Source organism: Chiloscyllium punctatum, chromosome 1 (assembly GCF_047496795.1).
Source record: "Chiloscyllium punctatum isolate Juve2018m chromosome 1, sChiPun1.3, whole genome shotgun sequence".
Classification (NCBI taxonomy): domain Eukaryota; kingdom Metazoa; phylum Chordata; class Chondrichthyes; order Orectolobiformes; family Hemiscylliidae; genus Chiloscyllium; species Chiloscyllium punctatum.
Genome location: NC_092739.1, coordinates 125,458,495 through 125,480,063, shown reverse-complemented (window position 1 = coordinate 125,480,063; position 21,569 = coordinate 125,458,495). Strand labels below are relative to the sequence as shown.

Below are 21,569 nucleotides of genomic sequence, written 5' to 3'. Positions count from 1 at the left end.
GTTTCTCTTGCAGCGTTGCACACCAATAAACTGACGATCATGGGGGATATGAAAACCCCGGATTTCGATGACCTGCTTGCTGCGTTTGACATCCCAGATATGCAGGTTGACCCGAAAGCAGCAATTGAGTCTGTACACGATGAGAATGAAGGGCACCTGAAACAGAGCATCCCCGTGGATGAGGATGCCCAGGTCCCCTCTGCCCCCGACGGGGTAGTGAGCGTGATTGTGAAAAATATCCGAACTCTTGACTCGTGTGAGCCTGCGGCCGCGACAACAGAAACCTCGACTCTAGACAAAGAGAATCACCATTCTTCAGGCAATGGCTTACACAATGGCTTCCTCAGTGTGACAAACCTGGATGGGTATTCTAAAGAATTGGACGGCAAGTCAGCCAGGTGTGAAGGCCCCCCAGGCACCGAAGCTAAACTAGATTTGTCGGGAGCCGAGACCATCGATGGCCCTGATGCAGGAATGAAAGACTCCGCGTTTAACCAGTTCAGCCCCATTTCCAGTGCGGAGGAGTTCGAGGACGATGACAAAATTGAAGTTGACGATCCTCCACACGTCAAAGAGGAGAGCCAACCGGTTTATCAAGCAAACGTACATCCAGGTCCCACTGTTGAGCGAGAAAGTGAGAAGCCAAGGAAGGCCGGAATGGAGAGCAATGTCAAGCAGGAAGTGTCCATGCCAGAAGCTGAAGAAAAGGGTAAGATATTGAAAAGCAACAGAGAGAGTGAAAGTCCCAGTGTTAATTCAGGGATTCTTGAGACATTTAAAGTCCGAAATATGGATGAGAAATTGTCTGACGAGGATGCTGAAAAGAGTTTTAAAAATTCTGCTGAGAAGCAGCTTGATAACAGAGTCCTCGATGGCAAAAGTGGTGAGAAAACTGGAGTGAATGTTACTTGTCCTTCAAACCTTAGGGCTAAGTCCTCCTCCAAGCTTTCCTCGTGTATTGCGGCAATTGCTGCTTTGAATGCTAAAAAGGCTGCAGCAGATATCAATAAGGAACCTCAGTCTGTCTCAAGGGGGCCTTCTCCGGTTTTAAAAGAATCTCGAGAAAGCCCTAGAGTCGCTGAAAAGTCTCCCGAGGGCCCTCAGAGCCCAATGGAAGTGGTGAAGAAAGTTGCCATCAAACAGCCCGATAGCCCCCGGAGTGTGTCAAGTGAATGTAGCATGAAAGGGTCCCCTTCCTCTCCTGCAAGCTCACCGCCTGCAATCCCTAAGGTTCGCATCAAAACCATCAAAACATCATCTGGTGAGATTACCAGAACAGTGACCAGAATCATGCCAGAGGTTGAGCAAGAGCTTGGTAGAAGAGGACCAGAACAAGCAAACTCCTTGGTTGTCTCATCACTTTTGTCATCTCCACCTACTGAGTCTTCTGTTTCTTCGCCTCCTACCACGCCCGTGCAATCGGCACTTGTTACAGCTTCTAATTCAGTAATGTCTCCTGACGTTGCTCAGAAACAGGTTACAATTAAACCTGTTGCCACTGCTTTCCTTCCAGTGTCTGCTGTGAAGACAGCAGGATCACAGGTGATCAACCTGAAGTTTGCGAACAACACTACAGTCAAAGCCACCGTCATTTCTGCTGCCTCAGTTCAGAGTGCCAGCAGTGCCATCCTGAAAGCTGCCAATGCGATGCAGCAGCAAACTGTGGTGGTCCCAGCATCCAGCCTTGCAAATGCCAAACTTGTGCCAAAGACTGTCCACCTCGCTAACCTTAATCTTTTGCCTCAAACTGCCCAAGCATCTTCTGAACTCCGTCAGGTGCTTTCCAAAACGCAGCAGCCCATAAAACAGGCTCTAATCACTGCTGCTTCCACACAGCCAGCTAAAAAGGTATCTCGAGTTCACGTGGTGGCCTATTCCCAGAATGCAGTGGTTGAGACATTTAACAAGGTGCTGAGCAGTGTAAATCCAGTCCCTGTCTACACGCCTAATCTTAATCCTCCAATGAATACAAATATTAGTATACCACTTCGTGGATACAAATGCTTAGAATGTGGTGATTCATTTGCTTTGGAGAAGAGTTTGGCACAGCATTATGACCGGAGAAGTGTGAGGATTGAAGTCACATGTAACCACTGTGCAAAGAACTTGGTCTTTTTCAACAAGTGCAGTCTTCTCTCACATGCTCGTGGGCACAAGGACAAGGGTGTGGTGATGCAGTGTTCTCATCTGATTATGAAACCCATTCCTGCAGACCAGATGATCATTCCCAGTTCCAGTAATAGCGTTTCTTCCACCACTATCTCTGCGCCGGTCTTGACGTCTGCAGGTGGCACTGCTGGTGCCGTAGCGAAAACTGTTGCAAGTGTACCCAGTGCGGTGATTTCTGCGCCTGCCAATGCTCCCATTCTCCCAGCAATGCCCCTGGATGAAGATCCATCAAAGCTTTCCCGCTATGGCATGAAGTGTTTGGAGTGCAGTGAGACGTTTCTGGATGAGATTTTGCTTGCCACACACTTCCAACATGCTGCAGAAGCAGGCGGACAGGTAAATCAAGTTGTGACAAATGAGTTGGTAAATGTTCCATAGCTCCCTATGATCTGTTATCCTCACGGTAATAGACTGGTCCCATGAATATCCCTAGGCAATGAATAATACTCTTCCTGAAAACAGTTTAAATTCTGTCTACAGTGTGCGACAACAATAACTTGCATTTTTATAATACTTTTTAATGTGTTAAAAATATCCCAGACTGCTTCAGAGGAGCATAGGCAGATAAAAATTGACACCAAGGCAGGACAGGACAGTACATTAAAATCTGGGTTAAAGAGAAAGATTTTAAAGAGCATCTTAAATGAGGTGAAAGAGAGAGAGAAGTGGAGAGATTGAAGGAAAGAATTCTGGAGTTTGTGGCTTAAATGGGTGAATGCGTGATCACCAGTGGCAGAGTGAAAGCAATTGGAATCGGACGTGTCCAGGGTTGGAGTAACTAAGTGTTACTGGAGCATTGTGGGACTAGAGGAGATTACAGCGATAGGGTGGGGCAAGGCACAGTGGGATTTGCAAATAATAAAGAAGGCGAATTTTAAAGTCAAGGTGACAGTGGACCAGAAATGTATTTCAGTGTGCACAGGGATGATGAACAAATTAACGTAGCGCTAATCAGAATGTGCATAGTGAGCAGCGGAGTTTACGAAGGTAGACATTGGGAGGCTGGTCAAAAATGCACTGCACTTTTTAAATGTGGAGATAAAGCAGGCAGTAGAACACCTGAGGGGTAATACGTTAATGAGGAATCATAAAATTCTATGAAGTATTATAAATAGAAATTTTGAAGCTTATGTCAGTCACAAGGATTATGAACTCTTTTGTACTCAGTTGGCATGATTCTCCAGATGATATGATTTAACATGATTTTAATGTAATTGTATTTGTTAAATTTAATCTGTGACATTTGTTGTGGTACAGTATGCCCCATTTACAGCGATACAGAATTTTTTGAGGTGATGAAAACTTTGGACACATGATTCTAGAATACTGCTTCTACTGTATTTCCACTTCTGTCGGAGGTTTAAAACTCTGGTTCATTGGCTACATTGCTTAGTTATTCGAGCCAGCAAAAATTAAGCAGCCATTCTACTTCTGCTTGCTTCTTTCTATCTCATTGCTTTTGTATGGTTTGCAAAGGGATGTTCTAAGAGTTGTTGCTCCATTAGTGAATAAATCCTCAATCAGTACACTAAGATCTGTTGCCAACTGCAACAGGTATTAGATATATGTGCAGTAATGAAAACAGATGGGTAGCTATTACTTTGTGAAATAGTTTAACATAAAAGACAGTAAGTTGGCAATCTATTTACTTTTCTCCTGGTTTTTATTTCGATTGGCTCAAGGGAATAATTTAAAACAAATGGATCTACTAAAAAGAGGTACGAGAAAACCAACCTGTAGATTTTTCATTCTTTCATTTCTGTTCTCTTTTAGTGCAGATATTTTGGTTTGTTGGCAATACTTTATGGCCTGCATAGAGAGGAGGTACCAAGAATGGATGAAAACATTATTTAAGTAAATAAATCATACAGGCAGCTAACTGAGTTCTGAGTTTCCAGGTCGATGCCCTGCAATTGTGTAATACTAGTATCCTTAAAAGAAAGAATGTCCCAATGTATCCCATGGTTAGACAAAAGGAGAACAATGCTGAACTGTAAAGAGAGAGATGAAAAATAGTAATCAGAATCTTGATCTTGGATGGTATGTATTCCTCAGAAAACATCATTGAAATCATACTACCTTGTGATTTATCCCAAAGCTCCTTGTGATTTGAACCTTACTAAATTCAAATTGACTGCAATTCCATAAGAGCATAATTAGTCCATTTGGCCCATAAAGTCTGCACACCATTCATTCTTCTCCACCCTATTTTCCTGCTTTCTCCCCATAACACTTGACCTCATTACCAATCAAGAATCTATCTATCTCTGTCTTAAATACACTCAATGACTTGACCTCCACAGCCCCTTGCAGTAATGAGTTCCACAGACTAACCATGCTCCAACTGAAGAAATTCCTCCTCATCTTATCTATACCCTCAGGTTCTAGATCTCCTATATCTTCTCCACATCCATTCCATTCGGACCTCTCAGTATTATGTAAGTTTCAATCAGATTCCCCCTCATCCTTCAAAACTCAATTGGCTACAGACACAGAGTCCTCAACGACACCTCATATGACAAGTCTTGCATTCCCTGAGTCATTCTTGTAAATCTCCTCTGCTGCCCCTGTACCAGCATGTCTTTCCTTAGATACAGGACCCAAAACTGCTCACATATTCCATGATGAAATGTCTGAGAACAAATCTACCAGCTCAGTGAGCAAACGTACAACCTGATCATATATGCCAATTTGTGGTTTGACCGGAGCCTAATACAGCCCCAGCAGTTCATCCCAGCTTTTGTATTGTGGCCTTCTCAAAAATGAATGCAAACATTACATTTCCCTTCCTTATCCAACATGTTCACCTTAAGAGAATCATGAACTAGGACTCCTATGACCCTTTTTGCTTCAGATTTCCAAAGCATTTCCCCCATTTGGAAAATAGTGACACCTCTATTCTTTCTACCAAATTTCATAACCTCACACTTTACCACATTGCATTTCTCAGCCACTTCTTTGCCCATTGCTTAGCCGTCAAAGTCTTTCTGCATCATCCCTACTTCCTCAGGACTAACTGTCCCTCCACCTATCTTTGTGTCATCTGCAAACTTAGCAACAATGCCCTCAGTTCCTTCATCTGGATCGTTAATGTATACTGTGAATAGTTGTACCTCATGGTACTCCACTAGTCACTGGCTGCCAACCAGAAAATGACTCTTTTATCCCCACTCTCTTCCTTCTGCCAGTCAGCCAATCCTCGATCTATGCCAGTACCTTATCCCTAACACCATGGGCTCTTGTCTTATTTAACAGCATCCTGTGTGGCACCTTGTCAAAGGCCTTCTGGAAATCCAAATAGACAACGTCTACTGATTTTCCTTTCCATAACTTGCTTGCTATCTCCTCAAAGAATTCTAACATGTTTGTCAGGTATGATTTCTCCTTGATGAAGCTGTTCTGATTCAGCTCTGTTTTACCATGCACTTCCAAGTACTCCACAATCTAATCCTTAATTGTAGACTCTAAAATCTTACTAATGATTGAGATAAGGCTAACTAGCCTATTCATTACCGTACATTTAAATAATCCCATATGCTCTAGCTATCTTATTTAATGTAGGAGCTATACAAATGTGGCATACTTTCTCTTTGGTTGAAGAGCCGGGCTTTAAGAATTTTTTTAGGAGAAATTGTTGACGAGAAAAAGACATGAGGAAGGGATTGCTGACAAATGAATGAATGGGTGAAGGCTCCATCACTGAGAATGGTGTTGTGTTTGGGGCAGAAAGCCATTTTGCACTGGGGAAAATAGGGCGGCGTTAGTCCATAAAACAAATTAACAAGGATGGGCACTGAAAAATATTGTAAACGTGGGAATTTTGAAATGAAGAGTAAACATCTGGCAGCATTTTTGGAGAGAGGAATAGTTCAATGTTTCTGGTTGATGATGTTTGGCAGCATGAAAGGTCATTGACTTGGAACATTGGGCTGGACTTTTGCTGAGTCATGGAGTCTCTGTAGATCATCAAATGTGGTGCATAGAATCCTATTCCAGGATTCCTGGGCCCTTACGTTTTGCTTACACAGGAATATAGTGTGGACATCGAACCCGAACTCTGCATTGTTGAACTGGCAAGCTCCATTGCATGGGAATACGCATCACTTGACCCCCCTCAATGTCAAAGGAGTTGGACCAGCTTTTCAAGGACTCATAGCCTGTGGTCCCTTAGAGAAGTCATGAATCATTACATGGATGTGGGAATATGTTTGAACGATAACTACAAAAGATCTTGCCCTTATTCTGCATGCAAACTCATATACTTCTCCACCTAACCCTCAATGGCTCCTCATACCCTCTATGTCAACCCATTCTGCAGCATGGACCCACCTATGTCACCTTGTAACACAATGCATGCATGATTGAGAGCCCAGACTTGTACTATTTTGATAAAATATGTGCACAGAAGGGGAAAATATTGCTTGAATGACAGTGCCTTTTCTTCAATTTATTTAATCACTGACTTTTTTCTTCTTTTTACACGCAATGAAATATTTTCAAATGTTTACAGTTTCTGCTATGATACTGTAAAGGTTTGGTTGATTGACACCTTTGTAGGATTGCAATAAGAAACTAGTGTCTGCCTGCTTTTGTAATCTTTTCTACACATGCGGTTGTCACTACAGAGTTTTGTTCTGTCCAGAGTGTCTATGAGATAAATGAGCATAGAAGTGGTATGAGTTGGTGGATAGGGTATGAGGGGCCATTGAGGGTAGGTGGGAGCCTGGCTTGGCATGAGTTTGCATGAATTGGCCGTATATTTTTGGGCATGTGAGGGGTGAGGTCTATTCAGCCTCATGTTGAACAAAATGTTTCCTTGAAAAACTGCAAATGGTTTAGCTATTGGGCAAGTAAAATCAAACATTAAACTTCAGGAGCACAGTCTCAGCTGTGGGAGCTTTCGACAGTAACCCTGAGTATTACCAGTTATAACATGCACATGTGATCATCAATGATTTTGGAGATAGATATGGGAGCAGAATTTGGCTATCCAGCTGATCGAGTCTGATCCGCCATTTGAAATCAAGGCTGATATGTTTCTCAACCCCATTCTCCTGCCTTCTCCCTGGAACCCTTGATGCCCATACTAATCAAAAACCCATCTATCTGTCTTAAATACATTCAATGACTTGACCTCCTGTGGCAATGAGCTCCACAGATTTACCACGCTCTGGCAGAAGAAATTCCTCCTCATCTATGTTCTAAAGGGTTGTCCCTTCATTCTGACGCTCTCCCAATATTGGAAGCATCTTGACTATATCATCCAGGCCTCTCCATATTCTTGAGCTTCAGTGAGAACCCTCTCATCTTCTAAACTCTGTCAAGTACAGACCCAGTGTCCTCATATGACAAATCCTTCATCCCCTGGATCATTCTTGGAAACCTCATCTAGGACCGCTCCAAAGCCAGTACATCCTTCCTTAGATGCAGGGCCCAAAACTGCTCATAATTTTCCAAATGCAGTCTGATCAGAGCATTATACAGCCATAGAAGCTCATCTCTGATTTTGTATTCTAGCCTTCTTGAATGAATGCTAATATTGCATTTGCCTTCTTGACTGCCACATGAATCTACATGTTAACTTTAACAGAATACTGAACTAGATCTAAATTCCCTATGGTTCAGATTTCCTAAACTGTTCCCCATTTAGAAAATAGTCTACATCTCTACTTTTTCTTCTAAATTGCATAACGCCTCACTTTCCCACATTGTATTTCATCTGTCGCTTCTTTGCACACTGTTATCCTATCCAAGTGTTTCTGTAGCCTCCTCACTTTCTCAAAACTACCTGTCCCTCCATCTTTCTTTGTGTCACCTGCAAACTTAGCAACAATGGCCTCAATTCCTTCGTCCAGGTCATTAATATATAATGTGAATAGTTGTCGTCCCACCACCTAGCCCTGCAAACTCCAAATGTCACCGACTGCCATCCTAAAAAAATGTCCATTATCCCTACTCTCTGCCTCCTGCCAGTAAGCTAATCCTCTATCCATGTCAATAGCTGGCTGCTAACACCATGGGCTCTTATTTAGCAGCCTCCTGTACATCACCTTGTCAAAGATCTCTTGAAATTCCAAGTAGATCACATCCATTGGCTCTCTTTTGTCTAACTTGCCCATTACCTTCTCAAAGATTTTTAACAGATTTGTCAGGCATGACCTCCCTTTCACAAAGTTATGCTGACTTAGCCCTGTTTTACCATGCATGTACAAGTACTCTTCAATCTCATCCTTAATAATGCACTCTAAAATCTTACCAGTGAAGTCAGGTTAACCGGCCTGTAGTTTCCTGTCTTCTGCATCCCTCCTTCTAAAACTGAGATGCTACGTTAGCCATTTTCCAGTTGTCTGGACCTCTACCTGATTTCAGTAACTTCTGTAAGTTCACCACCATTACCTGTATAACATCTTCAGCTCTCTCCTTCAGAACTCTGAGGTGTAGACTAACTGGTTTGAATGATTTTTCCACCTTCAGATGTTTCAGCTTGCCCAGCATTTTCTCCTTAGTGATGGCCACTGTACTCATCCCTATCCCTTGACTCTCGTGAAGTTCTGGTATGCTTTAACGGGATGATAACATTGATAATAACTGCCGAACAATTTTATTAGACAACAATTAGGTAAGCGAGCAACAACAGTGGTACAGTTTAGATTTTACAATAGTTTGAGTTGAACTTCTCAATCCTCGAATTAGTAGAAATAAATCATTGACCATAATGTGTAAAATGGAAATTTAAATGTTAACTTTGACTACAAATCTGCCTTTGGTAGCTTCAGACTGAAAATACAATTTTATAAGGTCGTTTGAGAATGGCTTAAACATGAGGAAGACAAAGCAAATTTAAATACATATCTGTTAAGTCCAAAAATATTGTCAATTTGAAGTCCTATTAAAAATCACTAAATTGTAGTTGAGTTCAAATGCAAGGATTAGTCACTTTTGCTGATGCTGGACCCAGACGATAAAGTCTTTTATTGTCGTTTGATGTTACATTGAGCTCTATCTGGGAGAGAATCTGCAGCTGAACTCCATTTTTATATATATATATATATATATATATATATATGGCAACAAAGAAAAACATATACAGTGTACTCAAGATGTCAAAGCTGTTAATTTCTGTCAAACTGACAACCTTGTGACTCAGACAATCATTATCTGAAACAGGCTGATGCTGACTCCCTCAGATCAGATATCTCATTATCTCTCGTTTTGCATGGAGTCATCTACACTTGCTATTTAAACAAAATAATTTTTAACACATTGAATTAGGCCTAATGAAGTACATACTTTTTAACCTTTATTGCTTTTGTCACAGCTGAGAAGCGATTTAACACATGCAATCTTCAACAAACTATTAATTTATACAGGCTCTATAAAAATATTACTTACCAATCTGAATGATTAAAAGTCCTAAAGTAATTAAAAAAAAGATTTTCCAATGAATTTAGATGATATTTTGCATTAAGAGATGATTGAAAAGTAAATTTGTGCATTAATTTAAAAACAAAGTACTGCGGATACTGGAAATTTGAAACACAAGTCAAAAGTACTGGAGAAACTCAGCAGGTCTGGCAGGACCTGTGGAGGAAAAAACAGATAATGTTAAGAGTGCAGTGACCTTTTGTCAGATCTCAAAATTTGTGCATTGTTAATCTTGGCTTGATTCAGACAAATCTTCGAGGAGAAAGTGAGGACTGCAGATGCTGGAGATCAGAGCTGAAAATGTGTTGCTGGAAAAGCACAGCAGGTCAGGCAGCATCCAAGGAACAGGAGAATCGACGTTTCGGGCATCAGCCCTTCTTCAGGAATGAGGAAAGTGTGTCCAGGAGGCTAAGATAAAAGGTAGGGAGGAGGGACTTGGGGGACGGGCGTTGGCATTGCGATAGGTGGACGGAGGTTAAGGTGAGGGTGATAGGCCGGAGTGGGGTGGGGGCGGAGAGGTCAGGAAGAAGATTGCAGGTTAGGAAGGCGGTGCTGAGTTCGAGGGATTTGACTGAGACAAGGTGGGGGGAGGAGAAATTAGGAAACTGGAGAAATCTGAGTTCATCCCTTGTGGTTGGAGGGTTCCCAGGTGGAAGATGAGGCACTCTTCCTCCAGCCGTCGTGTTGCCATGGTCTGGCGATGGAGGAGTCCAAGGACCTGCATGTCCTTGGTGGAGTGGGAGGGGGAGTTGAAGTGTTGGGCTACGGGGTGGTTGGGTTGGTTGGTCCGGGTGTCCCAGAGGTGTTCTCTGAAACGTTCCGCAAGTAGGCGGCCTGTCTCCCCAATATAGAGGAGACCACATCGGGTGCAGCGGATGCAATAAATGATGTGTGTGGAGGTGCAGGTGAATTTGTGGCGGATATGGAAGTGTCCCTTGGGGCCTTGGAGGGAGGTAAGGAGGGAGGAGTGGGTGCAAGTTTTGCATTTCTTGCGGTTGCAGGGGAAGGTGCCGGGAGTGGAGGTTGGGTTGGTGGGGGGTGTGGACCTGATGAGGGAGTCACGGAGGGAGTGGTCTTTTCGGAACGCTGATAGGGGAGGGGAGGGAAATATGTCCCTGGTGGTGGGGTCCGTTTGGAGGTGGCGGAAATGACGGCGGATGATACGCTGTATATGGAGGTTGGTGGGGTGGTAGGTGAGGACCAGTGGGGTTCTGTCCTGGTGGCGGTTGGAGGGGCGGGGCTCAAGGGCGGAAGAGCGGGAAGTGGAAGAGTGCAATAGATGATGTGTGTGGAGGTGCAGGTGAATTTATGGTGGATATGGAAGTGTCCCTTGGGGCCTTGGAGGGAGGTGTGGGCGCAAGTTTTGCATTTCTTGCGGTTGCAGGGATTGCGGTTCCACTTCCCGCTCCTCCGCCCTTGAGCCCCGCCCCTCCAACCGCCACCAGGACCGAACCCCACTGGTCCTCACCTACCACCCCACCAACCTCCATGTCCAGCGTATCATCCGCCGTCATTTCCGCCACCTCCAAACGGACCCCACCACTAGGGACATATTTCCCTCCCCTCCCCTTACAGCATTCCGAAAAGACCACTCCCTCCGTGACTCCCTCGTCAGGTCCACACCCCCCACCAACCCAACCTCCACTCCCGGCACCTTCCCCTGCAACTGCAAGAAATGCAAAACCTCCACCCACACCTCCCCCCTTACCTCCCTCCAAGGCCCCAAGGGATCCTTCCATATCCGCCACAAATTCACCTGCACCTCCACACACATCATCTATTGCATCCGCTGCACCCGATGTGGCTTCCTCTATATTGGGGAGACAGGCCGCCTACTTGCGGAACGTTTCAGAGAACACCTCTGGGACACCCGGACCAACCAACCCAACCACCCCGTGGCTCAACACTTCAACTCCCCCTCCCACTCCACCAAGGACATGCAGGTCCTTGGACTCCTCCATCGCCAGACCATAGCAACATGATGGTTGGAGGAAGAATGCCTCATCTTCCACCTAGGAACCCTCCAACCACAAGGGATGAACTCAGATTTCTCCAGTTTCCTCATTTCCCCTCCCCCCACCTTGTCTCAGTCAAATCCCTGAAACTCAGCACTGCCTTCCTAACCTGCAATCTTCTTCCTGACCTCTCCGCCCCCACCCCACTCCGGCCTATCACCCTCACCTTGACCTCCCTCCACCTATCGCATTCCCAACGCCCGTCCCCCAAGTCCCTCTTCCCTACCTTTTATCTTAGCCTGCTGGACACACTTTCCTCATTCCTGAAGAAGGGCTGATGCCCGAAACGTCGATTCTCCTGTTCCTTGATTCAGACAAATGTTTTGAAGAAGGGACTTCATACTAGCTCAATTAAAATAGTTTATTTTAATCCTGCATTTTTTGTTTGCAAGATCACTTTTGAATGTCAGGTAGCGTTTTGAAAACATAGATTTGGAGAACAAAAATCACATGGCTGTGTTGCTCAAAGGAGAGCAGAATTTTTGCACTTATTGTTCTCAAGTTTATAAGAAAGTGCCTCGAACTGAATCACTATTCACTGCAGATGACTGTGAAAGAGCTACAATGCTTTTTGTTTAACATGCTAAAATACATAGTTAGTTTAGATAAATGATCCTTTAAACTGGAAACTCCGGTCCATTGCTTTTCTGTGAAAGTCTTCCTGGTAATCTTCAAAGGTCCAAAATGCATTTTTACTGCTCCAGAATGGCACGGTTGAGCCCCAGTGAGAAAACAGACCTTCAACCCTATGTGAGGCCACACAACCAGCCCAAGTACGAGTCTTCAAATGTATGCGCGACCACATTATAGTTTTATAAGCAAGACTGACATTACTGTTACAACACACAACTGCGAGGTTGAAGTTTCAACACTTCTGAGGCTGAAAGTCACGAGGAATGAGTTGAACCTGGAGCCTGACAATAAGACTTATCTCTCTAACTTGGAACCACATATCACCTCCTCGGTGCCTCATCAAAAGCAGCAACATTCTTCTCATTAATTCATGATTTCTTTTAGTGGTTACAAATGAAAGTGAAAAGACAGGATCCCATGGGTGGTCTGTTCTGTCTTTGATGTGATTTTGTTATTGCATGTAAAGGTTTGAAATTCACCAGTTTGAACCACTTTGTTTTAAAAGTAACAACTCTCCTGTTCTTACCTCTGACAGTTTTTATAGCCAATTGCCTTAAATATTTCCTCTGGCTGTCAATCCACTGTTTCACCTCACTTACTTTTGTCAAAATATTTCGAGCTTTGAATGTCTCCAATAATTCTCCCTGTCACCTTTTTGTGGAAAGAAGAATAAGCTCAGCTTCTTGAATCTTTCCCATATCTGTTCTGTACCCTCAGATGCCTTTAATTTGGCTACTTACTAAGAAATCTCACAGCCTTAAACAATTATTTAAACTCTATTGCATGTACTAACCAAAATAAGGATCCTCAAATAAGCAAGTTAGGCCTCACAACCCAACTTGGCTATTACAGGATTAATGGTGGAATTTAGCTGTGATTCCAACCAACAGTGTCTGTCTCTGGATGTCTCCAAGGTTCCATACTTGTGCAGTGTTATTCTTTGGAGTTCTGCTCCTGAGGAACCCTGGAGTTGAATTGTTACACAATTCTCCATACTTCAAGTTAGAACGTAGAACATAGAACAATACAGCACAGAACTGGCCCTTCGGCCCACGATGTTGTGCCGAGCATTTGTCCTAGTCTAAACACCTATCAATGTACTTATCCAATTGCCACTTAAAGGCCACCAATGATTCTGACTTGTTTGTTGTGTAACATTATTGATGATCCTTTAGATTCTTTTGTCCACATTATTGACTGCTCCTCTGGAACCATCGAGTCTGCAGCTTACCTTTTTTTTAATCAAAAGTAGCTTCATTGTTCCTTCTTATGTTTGGCACTGACTTGTCTGTTTGAAGGTGTAGCAGTGATTAACTCCTTAAATTGTTCTCCCGGATAATCAGTTGTCCCTGTGACATATGGCAGCCATTTATCAAGCAGTTGTTGAAACAGTTTTGTTTATATAGCTTTGACTCCTCCCAGACATGGCTAATCAGTTTCAATTCCTGCATAAGTTTGTCTTTGATCCTTGCTGCTTCTTTCAACTTATGAACGGTTATTAAAGTTCTGAATTTTACACTATCACAGCCCCTGCTGTTTGTTCATGATTTTTAATACATTGAAATCCTTGTGAAGGTTTAACACCCAGAATAGAAGAACATAAAATTTATAAGGTGACAGACTTTCATTGAAAACGAGACACTTTCTTGAAGCATATCATTTTACACTTATCACAAGAATACTAATTCAAGGGCAACACCAGTATTTGTACTATCCTCTCAGCACATGTACTCAGTACATTTGTACATGTACTGAGAGGAGAGTGCTAATTGGTTGGCAAGTGACTTCAATGCTTTCCCCATGAAAGGCATTCTTGTGAATTGGGTAAAAAGTTTTCCTCCTCTCTCTACAAGAATCTCAGGGAGTCCCTCTCCCACTGCAACTCCCAGGTCATTTCCTCTGCCTTTATTCCTGATGAAGGGCTTTTGCCCGAAACGTCGATTTCAAAGCTACTTGGATGCTGCCTGAACTGCTGTGCTCTTCCAGCACCACTAATCCAGATTCTTGTGAATTGTCCTGATGACTGTTAGATGAAAAGCTTTGAGAAAGTATCCCTTTTTCAGCAATACTCAAGTTCTGTATTACCAAATGACTATCTAAAAAAAAATCCATTATTGCGCACTGCTGTGAAATATTATGCTTAGTATTATTCTGTTGTTATGATATTACAATGAACTCCCAATTTGCAATCATTCCAAGCTTAGGTCAGTTCTCAGTGGTTTATTTATTGATGCAATATTTTGAAATTAGAAGTGATGGAAAGAATATGAAGCTATGAAATAACATAATGTAACCTCTTAAAAACTACTTCAGCTTTGGCTTCTGCTCATTCCTAATCATTCATAATTCTGACAGGAGAATAACAGGTTTTTTTCCACAACCCACTGTTGAGATGCTTTATATCCTGCCAGTCTTGTCACTAGCTTTGTTTAACACATTGGAAGCTAATCCCAAAGTCAGCTGGGATCTGGCAATGTGGAATGAAATAAAATGTTCTGTTTTGTTTTCTAGCATGCTGAGTAGTGCACTTAGCAACTGTGTGATATGCTTTCTGTAAATGTTTACTTTTGTAATTGGTGCAGCATTGTCATGGTAACAGTTGCTACTGCAGCTCCAGTTCGAATTGCTGATTCTTGTCAACTCCAGATACCTCATCTGGATTTTAATATATCTGATGCACAAGGCTATTGCAAACAGCCCCCAAGACGTATGGACTCATAAACTAGCCTTCCATTTTTTTTGTCAGATTTCCGGAACTGCTTTTTAACCTGTGAATTTAATGACGATCCAAAGTGCAGTTTGTCAGTGATGATATTTCATGTGCTGAGGTTGTATTAACTTGTGAGCCACCAACGCTTCTGAGTGCATTGGCTGGCTGCCTGCCTGGTGCAGGGTGAAAAGGTTTATTTTCACTTGTGGGATGTGGCTGATGCTGGCTGGCCAGCATCTATTGCCTGTCCCTAGTTGCTCTTGAGAAGGTGGTGGTGATCTGCCTTCTTGAATTGCTCCAGTTCACCTGCTGTGGGTTGACCCGCATTGCCCTTAGGGAGGGAATTCCAGGATTTTGACCCAGTGACACTGAAGGAACGGCAAAACATTTCTAAGTCAGGATAGTGAGTGGCTTGGAGGGGAACTTGTAGGTGTATGCATCTTGCTGTACTTGTCTTTATAGATGCAAATAGTCATGGTTTAGAAGGTGCTGTTTGAGGATCTTCAGTGAATTTCTGCAATGCATCTTATAGAGAGTACACATTTCTGCTACTGAACATCTGTGATGGAGGGAGTGGGTGCTTGTGGATGTGATCTTGTGGACAAAGACCTGCTGCTTTGACCTCCATAGTGTCGTGTCTTATTGGGGCTGCACCCATCCAGGCAAGTGGGGAGTATTCCCTCACACTCCTGATTTCTGCCATGTAGATATTGGACAGGCTTTGTGGAGAAGGAAGGTGAGTTACTTGCTGCAGTTTTCCAAGTCTCTGACCTGTTGTAATCTTCACTGTCCACTACACCTCCAATTTTGGTGTCATCTGCAAATTTACTAACTATACCTCTTGTGCCTCAGATCCAAATTATTTATATAAATGATGAAAATGGTGGATCCAGCACCGATCCTTGTGGCACTTCACTGGTCACAGGCTTCCAGTCTGAAAAACAACCCTTCACCGCCACCCTCGTAGAAGACAGGGTAGTTAAATTTAGATAAATGCGAGGTGCTTCATTTTAGGAAAACAAATCTTAGCTGGACTTATACACTTAATGGTAAGGTCCTAGGGAGTGTTGCTGAACAAAGAGACCTTGGAGTGCAGGTTCATAGCTCCTTGAAAATGGAGTCACAGTTAGATAGGATAGTGAAGAAGGCGTTTGGTATGCTTTCCTTTATTAGTCAGAGTATTGAGTACAGAAGTTGGGAGGTCATGTTGCGGCTAAACAGGATGTTGGTTAGGCCACTGTTGGAATATTGCTTGCAATTCTGGTCTCCTTCCTATCTGAAGGATGTTGTGAAATTTGAAAGGGTTCAGAAAAGATTTACAAGGATGTTGCCAGGGTTGGAGAATTGAGCTAGGACTGTTTTCCCTGGAGCGTCGGAGGCTGAGGGGTGACTTTATAGAGTTTTATAAACTCATGAGGCTCATGGACGGGATAAATCGACAAAGTCTTTTTCCTAAATTGAGGGAGTCTAGAATGAGGGGGCATAGGTTTAGGGTGAGAGGAGAAAGATATAAAAGTGACCTAAGAGGCAACTTTTTCATGCAACATTTAAAAGTCATCTGGATGGGTAAATGAATAGGAAGGGTTTAGCGGGATATGGGTCGGCTGCTGGTAGGTTGGATTAGAATGAGTTGGGATATCTGATCGGCATGGACGAGTTGGACTGAAGAGTCTGTGTCCGTGCTGTACATCTCTGTGACTCAATGACCTGCTGTTGTAGCCCCTGAGTTTTTATGATGTGTTCAGTTCAGTTTCTGGTCCTCCAGGCTATTGATACTGGGGATTCGATCATGGTAACACCACTGAATGTCAAGCGGCAGTGGTTAGATCGTCTCTTATTGGTGATGGTCATAGCCTTGTATTTGTGTGGCATGAATGTTACTCGCCACTTGTCGGCCAAGTCTGAATATTGTCCAAATTTTGTTTCATTTGAACGTGGACTGCTTCAGTATCTGAGGCTTTACAAATGGTGCTGAACATTGTGCACCCATTGGTGAACATCGGGAAGGTCATTGATGAAGCAGCTGAAGATGATTGGGCCTAGGACACTACCATGAGGAACTCTTGAAGCATTGTCCTGGAGGTGAGATAACTGACCTCCAACAACCACAACCATCTTCAGATGTGCCAGGCATGACTTTAACCACTGGAGAGTTTGCCCCGAGTTTCCTCCCACACTCCAAAGATGTGCAGGCCAGGTGAATTGGCCATGCTAAATTGCCCGTAGTGTTAGGTAAGGGGTATGGGTGGGTTGCGCTTCGGCGGGGCGGTGTGGACTTGTTGGGCCGAAGGGCCTGTTTCCACACTGTAAGTAATCTAATCTAATCTAATCTAATCTATGTCTTTCCATTTTGCTCGGGTTCCTTGATGCACATTTGGTTGAATACAGTCTTAATGTCAAGAGCTGTCACTCTCACCTCACCTCTGGAATTCAGCTCTTTTGGTCTGTGTTTGAACCAGGGCTGTAATGAGGTCAGAAGCTGTGGGGAACCCAAACTGGGTATCACTGAGCAGGTTATTGCTGAGCAGGTGCTGCTTAGTTGCACTGTTGATGACACCTACCATCACTTTACTGATGATCAAGAGTAGGCTGATGGGGCAGTAATTGGCCGGGTTGGATTTGTCCTGCTTTTTGTGCACAGGACATACCTGGGTAATCTTTCACATTGTTGGCTAGAGGCCAGTGTTATAACTGTCCTGAAAGAGCTTGATGAGGGAAGCTGGAGGTTCTGGAGCAGAAGTCTTCAGTAATATTGCCAGAAGGGCCTATAACCTTTGCAGTATCCAATGTCTCCAACTGTTTCTTGATATTACATGGAGTGAATCAAATTAGCTGAAGTCTGGTATCTGTAATGCTGGGGACTACTAGAGAAGGCTGAGATGGATCATAAACTCAGCACTTTTGGCCGAAGATTATTGCGAATGCATTAGCCTTGTCTTTTGCACTGACGTGCTGGGCTGTTCCATCATTGAGGATGGGGATATATGCGGAGCCTTCTCCTCCTCCAATGAGTTGTTTAATTGACCACCACCATTCGCGATTGGATGTGACTGCAGAGCTTAGATCTGATCTGTTGGCTATGGAATTGCTTAGCTCAGTCTAACACTTGCTGTTTATGCTGTTTGGCATGAAGTAGCCCTGTTTGGTAGCTTCACCAGACGGACACGTCTTCATTAGGTATTCCTGATGTTGCTCCTGGCATGCCCTCCTGCACTCTGGAGGTGCACAGGTGGAGTCAGTTGAGGTTCTGCACTGTTTAAGTAGAAGCAGCGCCAACAATAACTTACGTTTGTACCGAATCTTAAAAATAGCTTTAAAATAAAAGAAAACCTTCACAGAAATAATGTCAGATAAAACTTGGCAGTTGATCCAAAAGGGAAATTATGGAGCATTCAGTCAAAACTTAGTCACAGAGACAGACCTCAAGAATGGTTTGAGGAAGAATGAGTAAACAAAAAATGGAGGAGGTTTATTGAGAGATGTCCAGATCATAAGATCAATGCAGCATAAAGCACAGACACATTTAGAGTTAGAGAGTCATACAGCACAGAAACAGACACTTGAGTCAAACTCGTCCATGCCAACCTGGTTTCCTAAACTGAACTAGTCCCATTTGCCTGTGTTTGGCCCATATCCCTCTAAGCTTTTCCTATCCATGTATGTGTCCCTGGCAAAGGAAAGAATTGACTCAGAAGAGGCCAGCATTGAAGGTTTGCTGAGTTCTGAGAAATTTGCAGCAAGGCTTCAGCTAAGCTGCATGGTGCAGAGAGTCTCAACTGCCTGAACGGTAGAATGCAGCCCCTTGTAACATGGCTAGCATTAATTGTGGTGTCAGGTGACAAACTTAAAGAACTGTGTCCACTGGACCACCTCCACTTTTCAAAAAGTCACTTTGTTTGTAGGAAAGTGGGGGGATTCTAGAGGTAGGGAACGACAAAGCCATGGAAGAATTTAAACATAAAGAGAATGTTTTTAAGCTTGATTGAGAAACAATGTAGGTCTTAAAGTGCAGGAGCAATAGATGAATAAGACTTGATGTGACTTAGCATATGGGTTTTTGGCTCAGTGAAACACATTGGATGATTATTAAGGAGAAATGGTGAGAAGATATTTGCCCCCTTGAGTGAGTCTAGGACCAGGGGCTATACTCTCAGGATAAACGGGCGCCAATTTAAGACTGAGATGTGTCTTCTCTCAGAGGCTTGTGAGTCTTTGTAACTCATTGTCATAGAGAGCTGTGGGGCAGAGTCCTTGTGCATACTTGAGGCTGAAATAGATAGATTCTTAATCAGAAGGGGCATCAAGGATTATGGGGAAAGGGCAGGAAAGTGGTCATGAGAAGTGTCTGATGAACCATGATCCTATTGAATGGTAGAGCAGGCTCTAGGGGCTGGATGGCCTGCTCCTGTTCCTTGTGCTTGAGCTGTGAGCCATATATAGAAGGCTGGATGCAGCTTGCGAAATTGGATCAGGCCCACCTGCTGCCTTTCATGTTGGAGAGTAAGTTTGGGATGAAGGGTGATTGGATGGGAGTCTGGAGAAACTGTGACCAATAATATTGTTGTGGGATTAAAACATGCACAGCCTGGTCCTTCTGATTCTGCAAAGATAACTTAGTTACATTACCCAAGTCTCTTTCAGTTCAATCACCCATCAAACTGTGTTAGGTGAGTACCTGGTGTGCAATTCCACTAGTTCTAGTATACAATTGCAATTGGTAAGTAGGTCTGACATGTTTGAAAAGGCAGGCGCTTGGTCTGCTCAGTAACTGTCTTGTGTAAAACTGGCAATGTATTAATGGCCAGCATTAGTGGGCCAGTGAGTCCATCTGTATCATTCTGAGCCTGTTGCCAGTTTTCTAATGTCAACTTTTCAAGTTCAATTTGACTGATTCTGTGGAGTTTAGATTACAACATTACCTGAAATTTGTACCAGAGAACCTTCCATGGACAATTGTGGGATGTCAGTTGACCTTTGATAGGTCAGAAAAATCACTTCATGTTTCTATGCTCCCTGCAGTCAGGAATATCAGTTTGTGAGGAAAATAAACTGGCTTTACAGTTTTGTCTAGCTGTATTTAGCAAACCTTAGAAATCCGTATAATATGGGGTAGTTCAAGGATGCTGTGTAAGCTGAATGGATGATTGGAAGATATTTTTCCATGATAGGTTTCCAAAATAGTGAAAGAATTAAGACTGAATCATAAGTGCCAAATTCAAACTGTTCACAAATGTCATCTGAATGTTGACATAGCAGGTGAATACTGGTTCATGTAAAAGTCAGAAAAGATGTGAACAATTAACAAAAACAACAGTGGGCACAATGATCTTGTTCAATAGAAATCACTGACTAATTGAAGGTGTAGCTACATTAATACTGCTTTAGCTACATGCACTAATCTTAGTAAAATTAATTTAAAGCATGCACACAGCAAACACAAAATCCAGATAAATTTACTTCATGTATGTAACTCCTTAACTAAGATCTAATATTACTCGATGACCATGGAAGTAAAGCATCTAAAACTGATTTTAAAAAGAACTTCTCAATCACTGATTTTTGCCTCACCATACTATTAACAAATACGTACAAAAACTAATGTATCCAGTCATTGAGTGTTGCAATTGCAAGTCAAATAATGATACCTGCTACACATTTTACAATTTAGAAATGCAGTCAATCACATCTACATTAACATTATGTGACTAATTTGGCAATGGCTGAAGAATTGGACACGAGAATATAATAGATGAGTTTGGAGCTAAATGAAATAATCATATGGCCCTTGATGGTGGGCTGAATTGATGGTTGTTTCATGTTTTGCTTCTTAAATAGAGGCTTTATGTATGCAGTAAGGTTTACGGATTGTGCATTTTTATTGTGTTTTATTACACGAATCCCATGATCGAATTGGAATCAGAAAGAAATAATAATTGACAAATAACATATAGGAAGAAGTGCAGGGAGAGAAGAGGAAACAGTGGGTAATGTGTGAGAGCAGAAATGAAAGGTTTCATGATTTGGTAACAGAAAAAGGGCTTGGATCATTATAGTCTAAAGCTTCAGTTTCAATTTTACCATGACGTGGCCGAAACAACTTGAGCTCCATTGCTTTTTAAAAGGGAGGTGAGATTAATATTTAATTAACTTAAAGACATTTTCACAAATATCTCAGTGGCAACTTTAGAATGGCAATGACACATTCTATTAAAAACCTTTATATTAAATTCTTTTAGAAAAGGGCCACTTTTCCCCTGGAGTGAAGTAATTAACTTGTAAAATTTTCAAACATCGATTCCTGAAATCATATTTTACTTATCTATTTAAACTGTGTCACCTACTCGCAAATTAACCAAACATGTCAAAATCATAACAAAAACAGAAATTTATGGAATAGCTCAGCAGGTCTGGCAGTGTCTGTGAAGAGAAATCAGAGTTAACATTTCAGGTTGAGTGACCCTTCCTCAATGTCAAATTCATGTTAATATAGTTTAACTTACAAATGTTTTCTGTAATTGATCAGGAGGAATATTTGATGTATAGAATCCCAACAGTGCGGAATCAGACCATTTGGCCCTTGGTGTCCACACCGACCCTTCGAAGAGCATCCCACCCTG

General features: G+C 42.6%; 1 protein-coding gene across 9 annotated transcripts in view; it reads left to right on the top strand.

The window, feature by feature from the left end:
- The window catches only part of znf532 (zinc finger protein 532), a 226,786-nt gene that overhangs the window by 117,825 nt on the left and 87,392 nt on the right, over positions 1-21,569 (top strand). For all 9 annotated transcript variants that reach the window (XM_072573555.1, XM_072573593.1, XM_072573576.1 and 6 more), the window contains one exon: positions 14-2,505. In XM_072573555.1, coding sequence (XP_072429656.1) covers positions 40-2,505 — 2,466 coding nt within the window. In that variant the 5' untranslated portion in view covers positions 14-39. The remainder of the gene's footprint in view (positions 1-13; positions 2,506-21,569) is intronic.